A 16,336-nucleotide genomic window follows, 5' to 3' on the forward strand; every position below is an offset into this window, starting at 1 on the left:
TGGCTACCACCAGTAGGAAAGGAGGCCATTAGGATTTCTGAAATGACGAGACCTGCCAGATCCGGGGAATGCGAGAAAACTTGGTCAGACCCAAGAGCCGGGTCCGGCCCCGCGCTCGACCGGGGGCCAATCGGCGTCTGGGGGCGTTCCCAGGCCGGCTTTCCCGCCCCGGCGGCGGCTCACACGGGCGACAGAGGGCGCCCCGGAAGTGGTTGTTCTGAGGGAGGCGGGCGATCCTGAGAGGGTGGAGCTTGCGGCTCTCGCCCGAGCTCTAGAGCTGCTTTCCGTAGTTTTTGCCGGCTGCTGCATCTGCGGGTAAAGTGTGGCTAGGTCTTCAGGGAGCCGCGCCAATGTCTTCTGTGCTGTCCTACGAAAGCCTGGTCCACGCCGTGGCCGGAGCCGTGGTAAGGCGGGGTCTTCACGCCGGGGCCGCAGCAGGGCACGGGGTTTCTCTCGGGCCAGTCCCTGAAAATGGCTGCGGGATGGCTATGAAAGAAAGATCGTGTGGGTCGGGGTTTTCTATCGTGGCTGCAGGGCAGAGAGGAATGGGCCAAATTGGCAGAAAGTTGCTGAAACATTTTGCGGTGAGGGCCAACCCTGGGCCCTGGCCACCTGGAGACTTGTCTCCTCGAGCTGTGGTCGCCTCGAGACTGTAATATAGACAGCAATGGTCACACATGCCCACGGAGAGTTGAGGAGGAGAAATTTGCTGTTTTCTTTGCCTTCTGAAGTTTAAGGCCAACCCACCCCCACCGTACATACTAACTTTGCCTCACTGGGTCAGAGGAGAAAGTAGGTGTGAAGCTGAATCAAATGCTTAATTACAGCCCATCTTCACACTCTGGCAGAAGATAGGTTTTTTTTTTGTTTTTAACCAAGATCAGGGTTGCTGTCTACCACAGATGTGATTTACTGTGAGGTATGCTTGTGGTTCTTGGGCTTCTGGATGTCTAGGTTCCATTTAACAACTCTCCTGTTCCTTGAAACTTTACACTCTCGGCTTGGGTAACTCCTCTCTGGTTTTTCTCTTAATCTTCTACTACCCTTTCTCATATCCTTCACTAGCTGTCAAAATACACCTGTAGCTGTTAGGATCACTGTCACTTCAGAGGAACATCCCTGAATCCTCTCTTTTTAGCTCATGTTCTGTGTAGACTAATCTGAGTTGAATCCCAACTCCATGGTTTGTTAGATAGGTGGCCTGTAAACCTCACTTTCCTAATCTGTAAGGTGGGGGAAATGATACCTCCCTCACAGAGTTGTTTTGAAAATTAGATGACACAATATTTCATTAAGGTGCCTAATTCAAGAGACCTGGTTCATTCGGTTCAACCAGAAGAGCTTTCTAGTCAGTGTAAAGGCGCTGAGATGGAAGCTCACTTGACTTGCATTAAGATGGGCATGGAGGCCTGTGTGCCTGGAATGGAGGGAACAAAGAGGCATATAAGTTTCAGCGGACCAAATTGTGTGAGACTTTTACTCTGAGTGGGAAAGAGAGCTGGCTGTTGGATTTGGGGATTTACATTTTAAACGTGATCACCCTGGCTGCTCTGTTGAGAATAGAGTGTAAGGGACACATTAATTGTCAGGCAAGAGATGGTGATAGCTTGAACCAGGGTGATAGCAGTGGTGGTGGTGAGAAGTGATCATTAACCTGGAATATATAAGATAGGGGTTGGTTAACTCCAAGGGTTTTTTACTTGAGCAACTGAAGGAATGGTGTTCCCATTTACTGAGATGGCAAAGCTTTGAAAGAGTAGGTTTGGGGGAGAAGATGAATTTGGCCTTAGTTTTGGACTGAAGTTTGAAATGGCTGAGAGTAGTCATGAGATTAAATGAGGTTACCAGAGAAGTGAGCGTGAACTGAGAGAAAAACCTCAATGAGTGAACCTTGGAACAGGCTAACTGTAAGAGGTTGGAGAAATAAGATCACACCAATAAAGGAGGCAAAGAAGGATCAGTGTACAGTAGGAAGAAAACTAAGAGAGTAGTGTTCTAGTAGTTCTAGTAGTGTTCTGCAAGCCACATGAAGAAAAAGTGTTTGAGGAGAAGGAGTTAGACCAACTGGGTCAAATGCTGCTCATGGATCAGGTAAGGTGAGGACTGAGAATTATCATGTTGATAAATGCAGTGGTTAATTGAAAGACCAGTTTGGGTGGAGTATTGGGTTGAATAGTTGGAGTGCATCTAACAGAGAATGGGAAGATGGGAAATGTTCATTTTCTTTTTCTTCTCTCCGTAAATTTTATTCATTTAACACTTTTTAAAAGTGCATTCTGTGCCATGCGCTATTTTAGGTGCTAAGAATATAGGAAATAACAAGGTCTTAGGCCGGGCGCGGTGGCTCACGCCTGTAATCCTAGCACTCTGGGAGGCCGAGGCGGGCGGATTGCTGGAGGTCGGGAGTTCAAAACCAGCCTGAGCAAGACCCCGTCTCTACTAAAAATAGAAATAAATTAATTGACCAACTAAAAGTATATATACAAAAAATTAGCCGGGCATGGTGGTGCATGCCTGTAGTCCCAGCTACTCGGGAGGCTGAGGCAGTAGGATCGCTTGAGCCCAGGAGTTTGAGGTTGCTGTGAGCTAGGCTGACGCCACGGCACTCACTCTAGCCTGGGCAACAAAGTGAGACTCTGTCTCAAAAAAAAAAAAACAAGGTCTTTTTATTCATGAAATGTGTATTCCAGTGGAGTAGTCAGGCAATAAATGACTAAACAAAAAATAAAATAGTTTGAGATACTGTTAAGTGCTATTAAAGAAATAAAATAGGTCAATTCCATCTGTAGTTTTAAGAAAAAAAAAAAAAGAAATAAAATAGGGGTTGACAAACTTTTTGTAAGGGGGCAGATGGAAAATATTTTAGGCTTTGTGTACAGTCCCTGTCATAGCTATGTAGCACTGCCACAGTAGTGTGAAAGCAGCCGTAGTCAATAAGTAAATGATAGGCAAAGCTGTGTGCCAATAAAACTCTATTTACAAAACAGGTCCTGGATTGGATTTGGCCCATGGGCCATAGTTTTCTTTCTTTTTTTTAACTTAATTTTTAAAATTATTTTTTTCTCTTTTTTTTCTCCTTTTTCTGGGGGAGAACTTGAAGCAGAAGGCCATGGTTTTCTGAGCCCTGCTATGGAGAGTAACTGGGATTAGAGATGATACATTTCTATCTAATCTACAAAGATATTTCTTTTTTTTTTTTTCCTGTTCTTGTTGCCCATTTTTCTCTTGTTAAAGTTCCACATGAAGTGCACACCTGAGCCCAGGAGTTTAAGTCAGTCCCTGTCTCTAAAAAAAATAAAATAAAAGTTGCACTTGAAATTGTGCCCCCTGAATTTGCTATTTTTTTGCTCCCATAAGCTGTGTTAGGTTATCTAATATATAGACTTTTGTAAGAATAATTTTTTTCTCTTGCTTCCTCTCAGGAAAGTTCCTAGCTCATATCTGAGTGAGAAGTTGCTTGTGTTTTGTTATTCTTTTGAACTTTAACACTGAAGATTGGTTTTTGAACTCTTTTTGCGAACCTCTTTATTCAGGTTAAACCACACAACATGGGCCCTACTTTCTTCTAGTTGATACCAAAGGAAAAATTTCACCATAAAACTGTAACCACAGTTGATAAGAAAAATAACATTGCTTTTAATGGTGTGGTGTCATGGTGATGGCTGATGTTTAATTAAATTTCCTAATCATAATGTTCAACTAAAGCTTAGAGATGATATTTGAGACCTTATGAATGTTGTAATGCTAATGAGCATTGAATTTCTTTAATGTTGATATTGCAGTATCACAAAGCAAGCAAATTGTTTTATCTTTAGCAGAAACAATATAATAGGCCAGGCACGGTGGCTCACGCCTGTAATCCTAGCACTCTGGGAGACTGAGGCAGTTGGATCGCTCAAGGCCAGGAGTTCGAAACCAGCCTGAGCAAGTGCGAGACCCCATCTCTACTAAAAATAGAAAGAAATTAATTTGGCCAAGTAAAAATATATGGAAAAAATTAGCCGGGCATGGTGGTGCATGCCTGTAGTCCCAGCTACTTGGGAGGCTGAGGCAGAAGGATCCCTTGAGCCCCGGAGTTTGAGGTTGCTGTGAGCTAGGCTGATGCCACGGCACTCTAGCTTGGGCAACAAAGTGAGACTCTGTCTCAAAAAAAAAAAAAAAGAAAATGAAAAAGAAACAAGATAATATTGCAATTCCCAGTCCTCATTAAAAAATCTGTTTTCTTCCTTCATCATTCTCTTAATCTTTGACATGATGGGCTCTTAAGCAGACCGAATTAAAAAATGCTGTTGAGCTATGCAAATTCCACTTCAAACAGAAGCATTACACACCATTGTCAAAAGTTGATAACAGACTGGTGAACTCAAACCCCGTAACTGTCTCCAACCAGCCTTGTGCAGCAGTGGTGCCAGTCAGGCGGAGGTAGTTAGAACTCAGTCTTGAGTGTAGCAGCTGTCAATTTAGCCCTTAGAGCTTACTAATGTTCTAATTGTGCCAGTCAATCTGGGAGGATTATTTCATTGAAACTTATTTTATTCTTTGTTATATTAAATACATTCATTTTAAAAAATAAAATAAAAATATAAAAAATGAAGAAAAATGTATTAATAAAAATAAAAAGATTTGTTCTATAAACTTTGGATTCAGTCAAAAGGCTGCACTTAAGGACCTAGAAGGCCACATGTTCCCCACATCTGATCTAGGATGTGCAAAGGTATGAAATGAATATTCTCATAAATTAGCCAAAGAATTAGAGTTCACTTAGATTTTCACTGTAATATAAATGCTATAAGAGAGACATAAAAAAGTGTTATTCTAAATAACCAATTGCAATCTGATGTGTAGGGAGAGAGAAGATTTAATCTGAGTTTTGACGAATACTAATATTATAGTGTTCTCTCTTGTCAAGGCAGGCTGACCTATTTAAATATATCAGAGGCCTAGCAAACTTTCATACTTACCTTTAAAGTTGGTCTAGTTTCCAATCGTTATCATGATTAAAATACTGTATGTTATAACCATTATTAGATCAGCAACCTGGAACTTGATTTTATACCTGAGAATATACACCAGTGGGTCCACATCTGGGTTGAGAACATAAACTGAACAGGAAGTTTCAGGCATACAATTTCATCCCTAAATAAATGTTCGATATTTATATAAGGTCTTATGAATGGACAGACTGGTTGGCTTTTTTTCCTGATAATTTGTGTCATTTTCTTATCTTGGATGAATTTAAAGAATTTTTAGCAAAGAGATTGTTTCTATTTTATTTAAAACGCAAGCAAACAAAATGCTAATTTAAAGAACAGTATGATTCTTACATGTCCTTTCACTTTGTACTGAGTAATATGATTAAGCACAGAGAATAGAAGTACGGATCTGTTTAATTACTGGATATTTTGGGTTAGGGTATTATCGGAGAGTGAATATGGTAATAGCAACTGACCTGTAAACAATTAAAAATCCATTTACCTGCTATCTTCCACATTTGTCCTGGCTTGCAAACCCCTAAGTTTGTCATTTGCAGGGACCTAGTATATTTTCTTTTTCTTTTTTTATTTTTTATTTTTTTTTGAGACAGAGTCTCGCTTGTTGCCCAGGCTAGAGTGAGTGCCGTGGCGTCAGCCTAGCTCACAGCAACCTCAAACTCCTGGGCTCAAGCAATCCTGCTGCCTCAGCCTCCCGAGTAGCTGAGACTACAGGCATGCGCCACCATGCCCGGCTAATTTTATATATATATTAGTTGGCCAATTAATTTCTTTCTATTTATAGTAGAGACGGGGTCTCGCTCTTGCTCAGGCTGGTTTCGAACTCCTGACCTGGAGCAATCCGCCCGCCTCAGCCTCCCAGAGTGCTAGGATTACAGGCGTGAGCCACCGCGCCCGGCTTCTTTTTTTATTTTGAGACAGAGTCTCGCTTTGTTGCCCAAGCTAGAGTGAGTGCTGTGGCATCAGCCTAGCTCACAGCAACCTCAAACTCTTGGACTCAAGCAATCCTACTGCTGTAGCCTCCCAGGTAGCTGGGACTACAGGTTTTAATTTTTTTTTATTTCAGCATATTATGGGGGTACGAATGTTAAGGTTGTGTATATTGCCCATGGCCTCCCCCCTCGAGTCAGAGCTTCAAGCGTGACCATCTCCCAAACGTTGTACATCTCACTCATTGTGTTTGTATATTCCCATCCCGTCTTCCCCCCTCCCACCTGCCTGACACCCAAGAAATGTTTTTCCTATATGTCCACTTAGGTGTTGATCCATTAATACCAATTTGCTGGTGAGTACATGTGGTGCTTGTTTTTCCATTCTTGAGATACTTCACTTAGTAGAATGGGTTCCAGCTCTATCCAGGAAAATACAAGAGGTGATCACCGAAAATCTTATTTGACCCATTGTTAATAATGAACTTTTGTTTATTTAAAAGTTGTGGCTCATTATGTTTGTGATACTGCAGTGGCTAAAGTCTTTTTCTAACTTTTCAGGGAAGTGTGACAGCAATGACAGTATTTTTTCCCTTGGATACAGCTAGACTTCGACTTCAGGGTGAGTAGTTATCTTTTGTAGTAATCATATTTCTGTTCATTTGGCGTCAGAGAGAAAACGTCTTTAGTAAGTTCTCAATTAATGTAAAGATACTCTATTTCTTTAGAGGTCTGTGGTCTGTTTTCACTGACTTTAAATACTGGTCATCATTGCTGTTTCCTGATTAGCAGAGAGTCATTCGTTGATGAGTCACAGCCTTAGCCATTTTCTAATCTGCAAGAACCTGAGTGGGCTTGCATTAATAATTTTGAATACTTTTTAATAAGCCATATGACTTTTTAAAGGCACAAAGTGAAAAGTATTTTGAGGGAGGTAGGTTTTCTAAAAAGAAGAATAGGAAATATAATGAAACCAAATACCCACCATCATCGCTAATATAGGCACGTAGTCCTAATCTGCCTCTTGAGCTTTGTAGGATTCTGCAACTCATTGTAATTCTTGCTTGTTTTTTTTCCTCAATTTTCTTTCAACTTGAAATTATAAACCTATGCCAGAACCTACATGAAGAAATGAGTAAGATCAGCTGTGAATACTAATTCAAAGCATGAAGGTTAAACCTTTCATGCCTGCTATTTTTGGTCAATTTTAGAGGTTTTGGATAGGAAATAATTTCATATGATTCAAAAAAGAAAATATATAAAAAGATATAAAGTAAGTACAGTGAAAACACTCACTGTGGTCTGCCTGTCCCCCTTTCCTCTTCACTGCATGTAACACTTTTGCTGATTTCTTGAATAGCCCTGCAGAGATTCTTTACAGAATAACAAGCAAATAAAAATATGTATTTTAGGCCGGGCGCGGTGGCTCACGCCTGTAATCCTAGCTCTCTGGGAGGCCGAGGCGGGCGGATTGCTCGAGGTCAGGAGTTCAAAACCAGCCTGAGCAAGAGCGAGACCCCATCTCTACTATAAATAGAAAGAAATTAATTGGCCAACTAATATATACAAAAAATTAGCCGGGCATGGTGGCGAATGCCTGTAGTCCCAGCTACTTGGGAGGCTGAGGCAGGAGGATTGCTTGAGCCAGTAGTTTGAGGTTGCTGTGAGCCTGGCTGACGCCACGGCACTCACTCTAGCCTGGGCAACAAAGCGAGACTCTGTCTCAAAAAAAAAAAAAAAAAAAAAAAAAAAAATATGTATTTTAAAATTTTATCCCTTACACAAAAAACAAACTCTACATACTGATCTGTACCTTGCATTTGTGTGTTTGTTTGTTTGTTTGTGTATGTTTGTTTGTTTGTTTTTTGAGACAGGGTCTCACTGTGTTACCCAGGGTAGCCTTAAAATCCTGGCTTCAAGTGATCCTCCCGTGTCAATCACCCACATAGCAGAGTAGTTGAATAGCTGGGATTATAGGCACGTGTTACCGCACCCAGCCTGTACCTTGAATTTTTCATTTGAAGTATGTTTTGGATGCCTTCCAAATCAGTACATTGGTTGTTCTTCATCTTATGTTACAGCTATAGAGTGTTCCATGGTGTGGATGCACTGTAATCTATTTACCCTTCTCCTTTTGTAGATTCTTGGGTTGTTTCTACTCTTTTGTTATTAGAATAGATTAGTTCAGATGCCATGTTGTTTCTGTAAATTCCGTGGGATAAATTCCCAGAAATGGAATTATTGGACCAAAGGGTAAATGTGTTTATAATGTTAGTAGTTATTGTAAGAATGCCTTCTATGGAGATATACTAATTTGCCATCCCGCAAGCCATACTAGTACCAATTTTATTCTTAGGAAATAGGTTAATTTCCACATTTTCATGTTCTCAAATTATTTTTCAAATGTCAGTAGAAAATTTGAAGTTACTTGAGATAAGTTTTGTTTTCAGTGAGAATGCCAGAAAAAGCAGAGTAGTTCTCATCCTTTTTTTATTTTTTTTTATTTTTTATTTATTTATTTTTTTTTCTCTCTCATCCTTTTGATACCTTTTATTTTTTAGATTAGGAGACAGAACACAAAGCTAAAACTTACAAAACTTGAACGTTAATCCTGGCTTTGCTTCACAGCTTTTGTGTCTGTAGCCTCTTCTGTAAAAGGAAGATTGTAATTTATTTCTTCTCTACTTTATAAAGTATTAAAATGAGAATATATATATATATGTAAAATATATATATAAAACTTTGAAAAAAACAAGAGAGCTTTATGAAATATAAGGAATAAATTTCTGTCCGGTTTTTTACTTTGGAAATTAGGAAATGAATTAAAATGCCTTTTTATTCATGATTAACATATGAAATCCAAGGAATGTACATTTGGGAATTTAGCACATGATCATTTAGGTCGCACATGATCATTAAGTTATGAGATAAACCAGGGAGCTCAAAGAATAGGGTGAGAGATTGCTCAGGTGAGGGAAATGGCATTTTGGTGGAACTTGCTGATGTTGAAGATATAATTCTCAAAGGATTTAAATATATACTGTTTGGTCTTGTAGTTGATGAGAAAAGAAAGTCCAAAACTACACACATGGTGCTTCTGGAGATCATTAAAGAAGAAGGCCTGTGAGTACCATGTCATTTCATCTTGTGTTAAACATAGTAATTTGTTAGTGGATTCATGTATCTCCAGTACACATGCACTCAATTTCTATCCATTCTCATACCATTATAATGTTGTGAGTTTGTAACTGCCTGACTTAAAGTACATAATTATTTCAATTCCTTAAAGATCTGTATTAATAGTTAGCCATTTGATTCTTGATCATGGAATCTTCCATGAAACCAATGCATTGTATTATGTATAATAAACCCAAGAAGACAATAGTGGGTTTAGTTCATTCCTATCAAATGCATTCAGAAAGATTATGTACTTTTTATTTGGAAATAATTTCAAATTCACAAACATTCCAAAACTGAAATTAGTACAAAGAACACCAGCATGTGCTTTACCCAAATTCGTCTCTTGTTAACATTTTTCTCATCTGTTTTACCATTTGTGCTCATGTTCTCCTCCTTCCCCTTCTCTCCTTATTACACATGTACACATATCACACACAGATTTTTTCAGAATTATTTGAGAATAAGTTACATACATCAAAGCCTTTTACCCCCATGATATTAACACTTTTAAAGAATACAGTCTCCCTTGCCCCCCCCCTTTAAATAGAATGTTTCTCATTTTAAGTTTACCTCGTGTTTCTTCATTATTAGATTGAGGTTATGCATTCTTTCCCCAAATAGTGCACAGGTGATATTGTGTCCTTCTTAGGGTATCACATCTTGAGTTGCATATTGTCTACCTGTTCTTCATTGGTTAAGTATGATTTCTTAGATTTGGTTTACCTGAATAAATATTGTTTTTCTTCCTTTGCAACTGTAAACAATCTATGAGGAGATTCTTGAAGACAGCACAATTATCCTGTTCCATATCAAAAATTTCTCCCCTAAATTTACCATGAAGTTGCAAAATCATGATTTTCCAACTCCAGCATTACCTCCACATTTGCCAGTCTTAGCATTCTACTATAAGAAGGAGCCTTACTGTCTCCATCATTTATTAATATTTATCTATTTATGACTGGTATTAATGGAAGAAAACCCAAACTCTGTAAAATAATTTAAAGAGGTTTATTCTGAATTAAATGTATGTGACCAGCCTGGAGCACATAGCCTGAAGAGGTCCTGAGAAAATGTGCCCACAGTAGCCGGGTTACAGTTTTTTTTTTTTTTTTTTTTTTTTGAGACAGAGTCTCACTTTGTTGCCCAGGCTAGAGTGTCATGGCATCAGCCTAACTCAGCAACCTCAAACTCCTGGGCTCAAGTGATCCTCCTGCCTCAGCCTCCTGAGTAGCTGGGACTACAGGCATGCGCCACCATGCCCGGCTAATTTTTTTTTTTTTTTTTTTTTTTTTTTACACAGCTAATTGGACTGAACCGGTTAATTTTTTCTATATATTTTTAGTTGGCCAATTAATTTGTTTTCTATTTTTAGTAGAGATGGGGGTCTCGCTCTTGCTCAGGCTGGTTTTGAACTCCTGACCTTGAGTGATCCTCCCACCTCGGCCTCCCAAAGAGCTAGGATTACAGGCATGAGCCACCAAGGCCAGCCTACAGTTTGGTTTTATTCATTCATGGAGATAGGAATTACATATAAGGTCATAAGTCAATATGTGGAAGGTGTATGTTAGTTTGGCTTGCAAATGCAGAACACCTAGAAGAGGGGTGGGGTTACAGGTTATAGGTGGGTTTAAAGATATTTGTAATTGGTTAAAGAAATGAAGCTTTGTCTAAAAACTTGGAATGTCTTAATTTAAGATGAGGCTGTCTGTTAAGACAAGTCACCAGACACATACTGAAACCCAAGTAATCTGTTAAGTAAATCAGTGGCCTGCTTGTGTGGTTTAAGCTTTGTTTTGCATGGCTGTAGGCCCGTTGATGATTTAGTATCTTATTATTACAAAGAGTAACTTCAAAAGTGAGGGGACATGAGGAGGTATTTCTGACCTTCCTTTTCCTCATGGCCAGTAATTTAGTTTTAAGGTTTTTCTGGGGTCTCTTTGGCCAAGAGAGGCATGCATTCAGTCAGCTGAAGGACTTAAGATTTTATTTTAGTTCACACTGGTATAGACTCAGAAATTTATACTTTTTCGGTGGCTTACAATTGATTACTATAGTTAACTATTAATATTTTGGTGTTCAAATTGTCCAAAGTTTGGCCAGTAAGAGCCTCTTCCCTTTAATCTGGTTCCTGTGCCCCAATTATCTCTCTTTTTTTGGTACTTATTTTCTATTATTGCCTACTTTAAATGTTTTTGCTCTGTAATAAAGTGTGAATGGTGCTATTTTAACTAACAGCCATAAAGAAATTGTCTTCAATATTATATACTGACGTTACTAAAGGAAATTGAGGGGGAATCACTAAATCAGTTAGACTTTGTACTGTTTCTTTGGTATCATTAGTGCTAGAAAAGATTTCTTGATTTGGTCATTCTTCAGAATGTAAGGTGTGTATACAATTTGGAGTCCTTTGTAGTAATGTAGGAGAGAACTTTGAGACTGAGTGATGATCAACCTTTCCTAGGACTTACCTACCAAATTCAAAAGGCTTTTGTCCATAACCTTTTCTTTGCTTTTTGTGCTTTCCCCCTAGCCTGGCACCATATCGAGGATGGTTTCCAGTCATTTCCAGTCTTTGCTGCTCCAATTTTGTCTATTTCTACACTTTTAATAGCCTCAAAGCAGTCTGGGTCAAAGGTCAACGTTCTACTACCGGAAAAGATCTGGTAGTTGGATTTGTTGCAGGTAACAAGGTTTTCTACGTATGAAATGTTTTTATATTTTACTGTTTATCTTGTTTATATATCCTCTACGAGATTATTTTAGCACAAAATAATGCTACAAAGAATATAATCAGTTTTCTGACTTGGTTGGGGTTTTATTTTATTGTGGTAAAAAACACATAAAATTTACCATCTTAACCATTTTAAGTATAAGCTCAGTAATGTTAAATATATTCACATTATTGTGAAACAAATCTCCAGAGCTTTTTCATCTTCCAGAGCTGACTCTGTGCTCATTAAATAAGCTCCCCTTTTCCCTGGAGAGGGAAAACCAGGGGCTTTTCCCTCCAGCCCCTGGTTACCACCATCTACTTTATATTTCTGTGTTTCGAAGAATTTGACTACTTTATACTTTAGATAGTCATATAAGGGGAATTGTATACTATTTGTTTTTTATGGCTTGATTATTTCACTTATTATAATATCCTCAAGTTTCATCCATGTTGTAGCCCGTGACAAACGTGATTTCCTTTTATATGGCTCAATAATATTCCATTGTATGTGTATATCACATTGTGTTTATCCATTCATCTGTTAATGGACACTTAGGTTGCTTCTACCTCTTTACTATTGTAAATAGGGCTGCTATGAAAATGGATGTGTAAATATCTCTTTGAGAGCCCACTTTCAGATCTTTTGTATATGTACCCAGAAATAAGATTGCTGGATCATATGTAGTTCCATGTTTAGTTTTTGGGGGAACCTCCATACTGTTTTTTATAACATTTGTAACATTTATAATCCCACCAACAGAATATATGCAGGGCTTTATTGTTGGACTGACTCGGCTTATTTGTGTCTTTTCTTTTCTTTTCTTTTTTTTTTTTTTTTTGAGACAGAGTCTCACTTTGTTGCCGAGGCTACAGTGAGTACCATGGCGTTAGCCTAGCTTACAGCAACCTCAAACTCCTGGGCTCAAGCAATCTTCCTGCCTCAGCCTCCAGAGTAGCTGGGACTATAGGCATGCGCCACCATGCCTGGCTAATTTTTTCTATATATATTAGTTGGCCAATTGATTTCTTTCTATTTTTATAGTAGAGACGGGATCTTGCTCTTGCTCAGGCTGGTTTTGAACTCCTGACCTTGAGCAATCCGCCCACCTCAGCCTCCCAGAGTGCTAGGATTACAGGCGTGAGCCACCGCGCCCGGCCTATTTGTGTCTTTTCAATCCAGAGAGGAAGATCAGTTATCCCCGTTTAGTAGCCCACACTCCAAATTTATAGAAGTTATTTTTATAGAAGTCTTTTTTTTTTTTTTTTTTTTTTTTTTTTTTGAGACAGAGTCTCGCTTTGTTGCACAGGCTAGAGTGAGTGCCGTGGCGTCAGCCTAGCTCACAGCAACCTCAAACTCCTGGGCTCAAGCAATCCTGCTGCCTCAGCCTCCCGAGTAGCTGGGACTACAGGCATGCGCCACCACGCCCGGCTAATTTTATATATATATATTAGTTGGCCAATTAATTTCTTTCTATTTATAGTAGAGACGGGGTCTTGCTCTTGCTCAGGCTGGTTTCGAACTCCTGACCTCGAGCAATCCGCCCGCCTCGGCCTCCCAGAGTGCTAGGATTACAGGCTTGAGCCACCGCGCCCGGCCAGAAGTCTTTTTTAAAAAATGAGAATTACAGGCCGGGCGCGGTGGCTCACGCCTGTAATCCTAGCTCTTGGGAGGCCCAGGCGGGCGGATTGCTCAAGGTCAGGAGTTCAAAACCAGCCTGAGCAAGAGCGAGACCCCGTCTCTACTATAAATAGAAAGAAATTAATTGGCCAACTGATATATATATAAAAAAATTAGCCGGGCATGGTGGCGCATGCCTGTAGTCCCAGCTACCCGGGAGGCTGAGGCAGAAGGATCACTTGAGCCCAGGAGTTTGAGGTTGCTGTGAGCTAGGCTGACGCCACGGCACTCACTCTAGCCTGGGCAACAAAGCGAGACTCTGTCTCAAAAAAAAAAAAAAAAAATGAGAATTACAGTGTCTTCCTTGCTTACTTACGATGATTTTTTTTTTTTTTTTGACTGAGGTTCACATGAGATATTTAACATGGACAGGAGCTACACAATTTTTAGAACCCAGTGCAAAAGGAAAACACAGGACCTTTTGCTCAAAAGTTATTAAGCATTTCAAGATAGAGCATTAAAGCAACAGTGACACAAGTCACACATCCATGAGCCCTGCCCTGAGAGTGAAAGCATTTAGTCAAATGTGGCAGGTATTTCAGTGCACAGCATAGCATAGTTAGTATCATAAGACTTGTTAATGCCTTAGGGGTTCATAGGAGAAAAAGAAATCACTTTTGACTGGGTGGTATCTACTTGTAGAAAGCAGTGACCTTTGAACTGAACATTGATAGGATCAGTAGCATCTCTAGGTGAATAGAAGACAGTTTCAGCATAGAGGAAATGGTAGGAAATTGAGAAAATGTAGGATCATGCTATGGTAAGAAGGAGCCAGGTTTCAGAGATCTTTAGATTCTTGTCATCTAAGACTTTAGAAGCTCTCAGAAGCCAATAACCTGGAGTTGTAAATATTTATTGTCTGTCTCCATTTAATGGAATGTGAGCTCCATAAGAGCAAGTATCTTATATATGTAAAAACATCTCTCTTCCTCCTCTGCTATGTTCCCAGTCAGAGCAATGCCTGGCATGTGGTAGGTGCTCAGGAAATATTTGCTGAATGAACAAAAGAATAAACTAGTCAGAGTCTTATTAAAGAAGTGGAAAGAAAATAGATCTCTTTCCCATGATTTTTTAGTGTTCATCCATTTTAGTTTGTAACCAAATTAATTTTGGGACCATACAGTTGAATACTGTAAATGTCCATTTGAAATTAAAATTATTCAATTGGAAAATAATTACCAGACAAGGAGTATTCATAGCCCCCAAGTCATCTTTTCAACCTGTATTGCGGTCACTGATCTGTTTTTGGTATGGGATCTGAGTCTTTCTTCTGATTAATATTCTTATGTTAGTCTTGATTTGATTTTCATCTAATTAACTTTTACTTGGACCAACTTTCACATAAATTTCATTCTTGGAGGAAATGAACGAATAGTTGTAGGTAAATAACTCAGGATAGAAGTCTAGGGGTCTCATAGGCTCTTCGTGCCCATTCACCTGCCTCATCTGCTCAATCATCAAGAACCATTACTCTCCTAAATATCTCTTGGGTTGATTTCCTTTTCTCCGTATCCATAACCATTTCCCAAAATCAAGCCTCATCTCTCAACTGGACTGTTACACTAGTCTGATCTCCTTGCCTTTGAGTTCTTCCTCACTAACCTACTTTGCACCGTCCTGCCCAAGTAACCTTTCTAGGAGAGTAGTTTTCAAATAGTGTCATAATTTGAAGAACTCAAGTTTAAGATTTGTTCACTTGGGGAAAAAAAATAGAATAGATCCTATACAGAAGGAACTGTTTTTTACATAATTACAACAAATGGCAATCTAGTATCATCTTCCATACTTGAGACCAATTATTTGTTACACCTTCATTTTAATCATTTTAGATTACCATAGTTTATATATATATGCATTTAAAAGATTATCACTAACTGTCAGGGACTAACTCATTGTAACTTTCCGTGAAACTAATTCATGGGCTATAGTGACGAAATCCTGTGCTTTTGAAATTGTCCAAAGCTATTTATTTGCTGTGTCTGACATCCCATTACCTGCCAGGTACACATCACCCCCATGTTATTCGCTCTCACTGTGCCCTACTTGTTTCCTTTCTAATTCTTATAATTTATAATTACATTAGACTCCCCCATACCTAACACAGCTGGACTGTCATAGTAGGGTAGTTAGTTTTTAAAGGTCAGTTAAAGTAGGAAATATTATAAATAGCCTACTTACTTTAAGTATTGTATTTTAACTTAAGATATATGAATATATACTCTAATTTTTTTGTTGTATGGCCAAGGCTTTTTCTTGGCATACAGGTTGACTGTTGGGAGTTTTGTGTGTTTTTCTTACGTAACCCATACCTATAATGCCTTGCCTCTGGTAACAGATACAAATGGTATAAGCAGGTTTGAGAAAAGACAGTTCACTCTTGGTAAGTGTGAACTCTGGATAGAAGTAGAAGAGCATAGGCATCCTAGTGAGTAGCCTACTGGTCACAAATATCTGGTGTGCGGTGACAAATATTAGTATGTCTTATAGAGGAAAGAAGAACACAGGTTATCTGGTGAGTCCATTATGTGAAGCTGATCAAAAGAGATCCCACTGTGATAATCCTGAAGTGTTTTCTTGAGCATGTGAGAGAAGGGTGGGATTGCGGTTGACATACAAGGAGACCCTGACATATAAGGTCTGTGTTGATCGTGCACATCATCTGTTACACGTCTCATTAGAAAATGGTTGAGAACTGCTATTTTGAAACCAAATCTGTGTTATTCCTTGCTTGAAAGCCTTCAGTGTCTACCCCATGCATACAGCATGGCACCCTCAGCATACCAGACCCCTGATCTTTACAGGGTATGAGACCTACAAGATCTGCTATGATACTGCTCACCTCTCT

At 39.2% G+C, this 16,336-nt stretch overlaps 1 protein-coding gene across 1 annotated transcript in view; it reads left to right on the forward strand.

The window, feature by feature from the left end:
* Positions 1-203: 203 nt before the first annotated feature.
* SLC25A17 (solute carrier family 25 member 17) overlaps positions 204-16,336 on the forward strand; it is a 43,559-nt gene continuing 27,426 nt past the window's right edge. The window contains exons 1-4 of the mRNA XM_012741768.2: positions 204-404; positions 6,482-6,542; positions 8,977-9,043; positions 11,631-11,782. Of these exons, the coding sequence (XP_012597222.1) occupies positions 351-404; positions 6,482-6,542; positions 8,977-9,043; positions 11,631-11,782 (334 nt within the window). The 5' untranslated portion in view covers positions 204-350. The remainder of the gene's footprint in view (positions 405-6,481; positions 6,543-8,976; positions 9,044-11,630; positions 11,783-16,336) is intronic.

Source organism: Microcebus murinus, chromosome 10 (assembly GCF_040939455.1).
Source record: "Microcebus murinus isolate Inina chromosome 10, M.murinus_Inina_mat1.0, whole genome shotgun sequence".
Lineage (NCBI taxonomy): Eukaryota > Metazoa > Chordata > Mammalia > Primates > Cheirogaleidae > Microcebus > Microcebus murinus.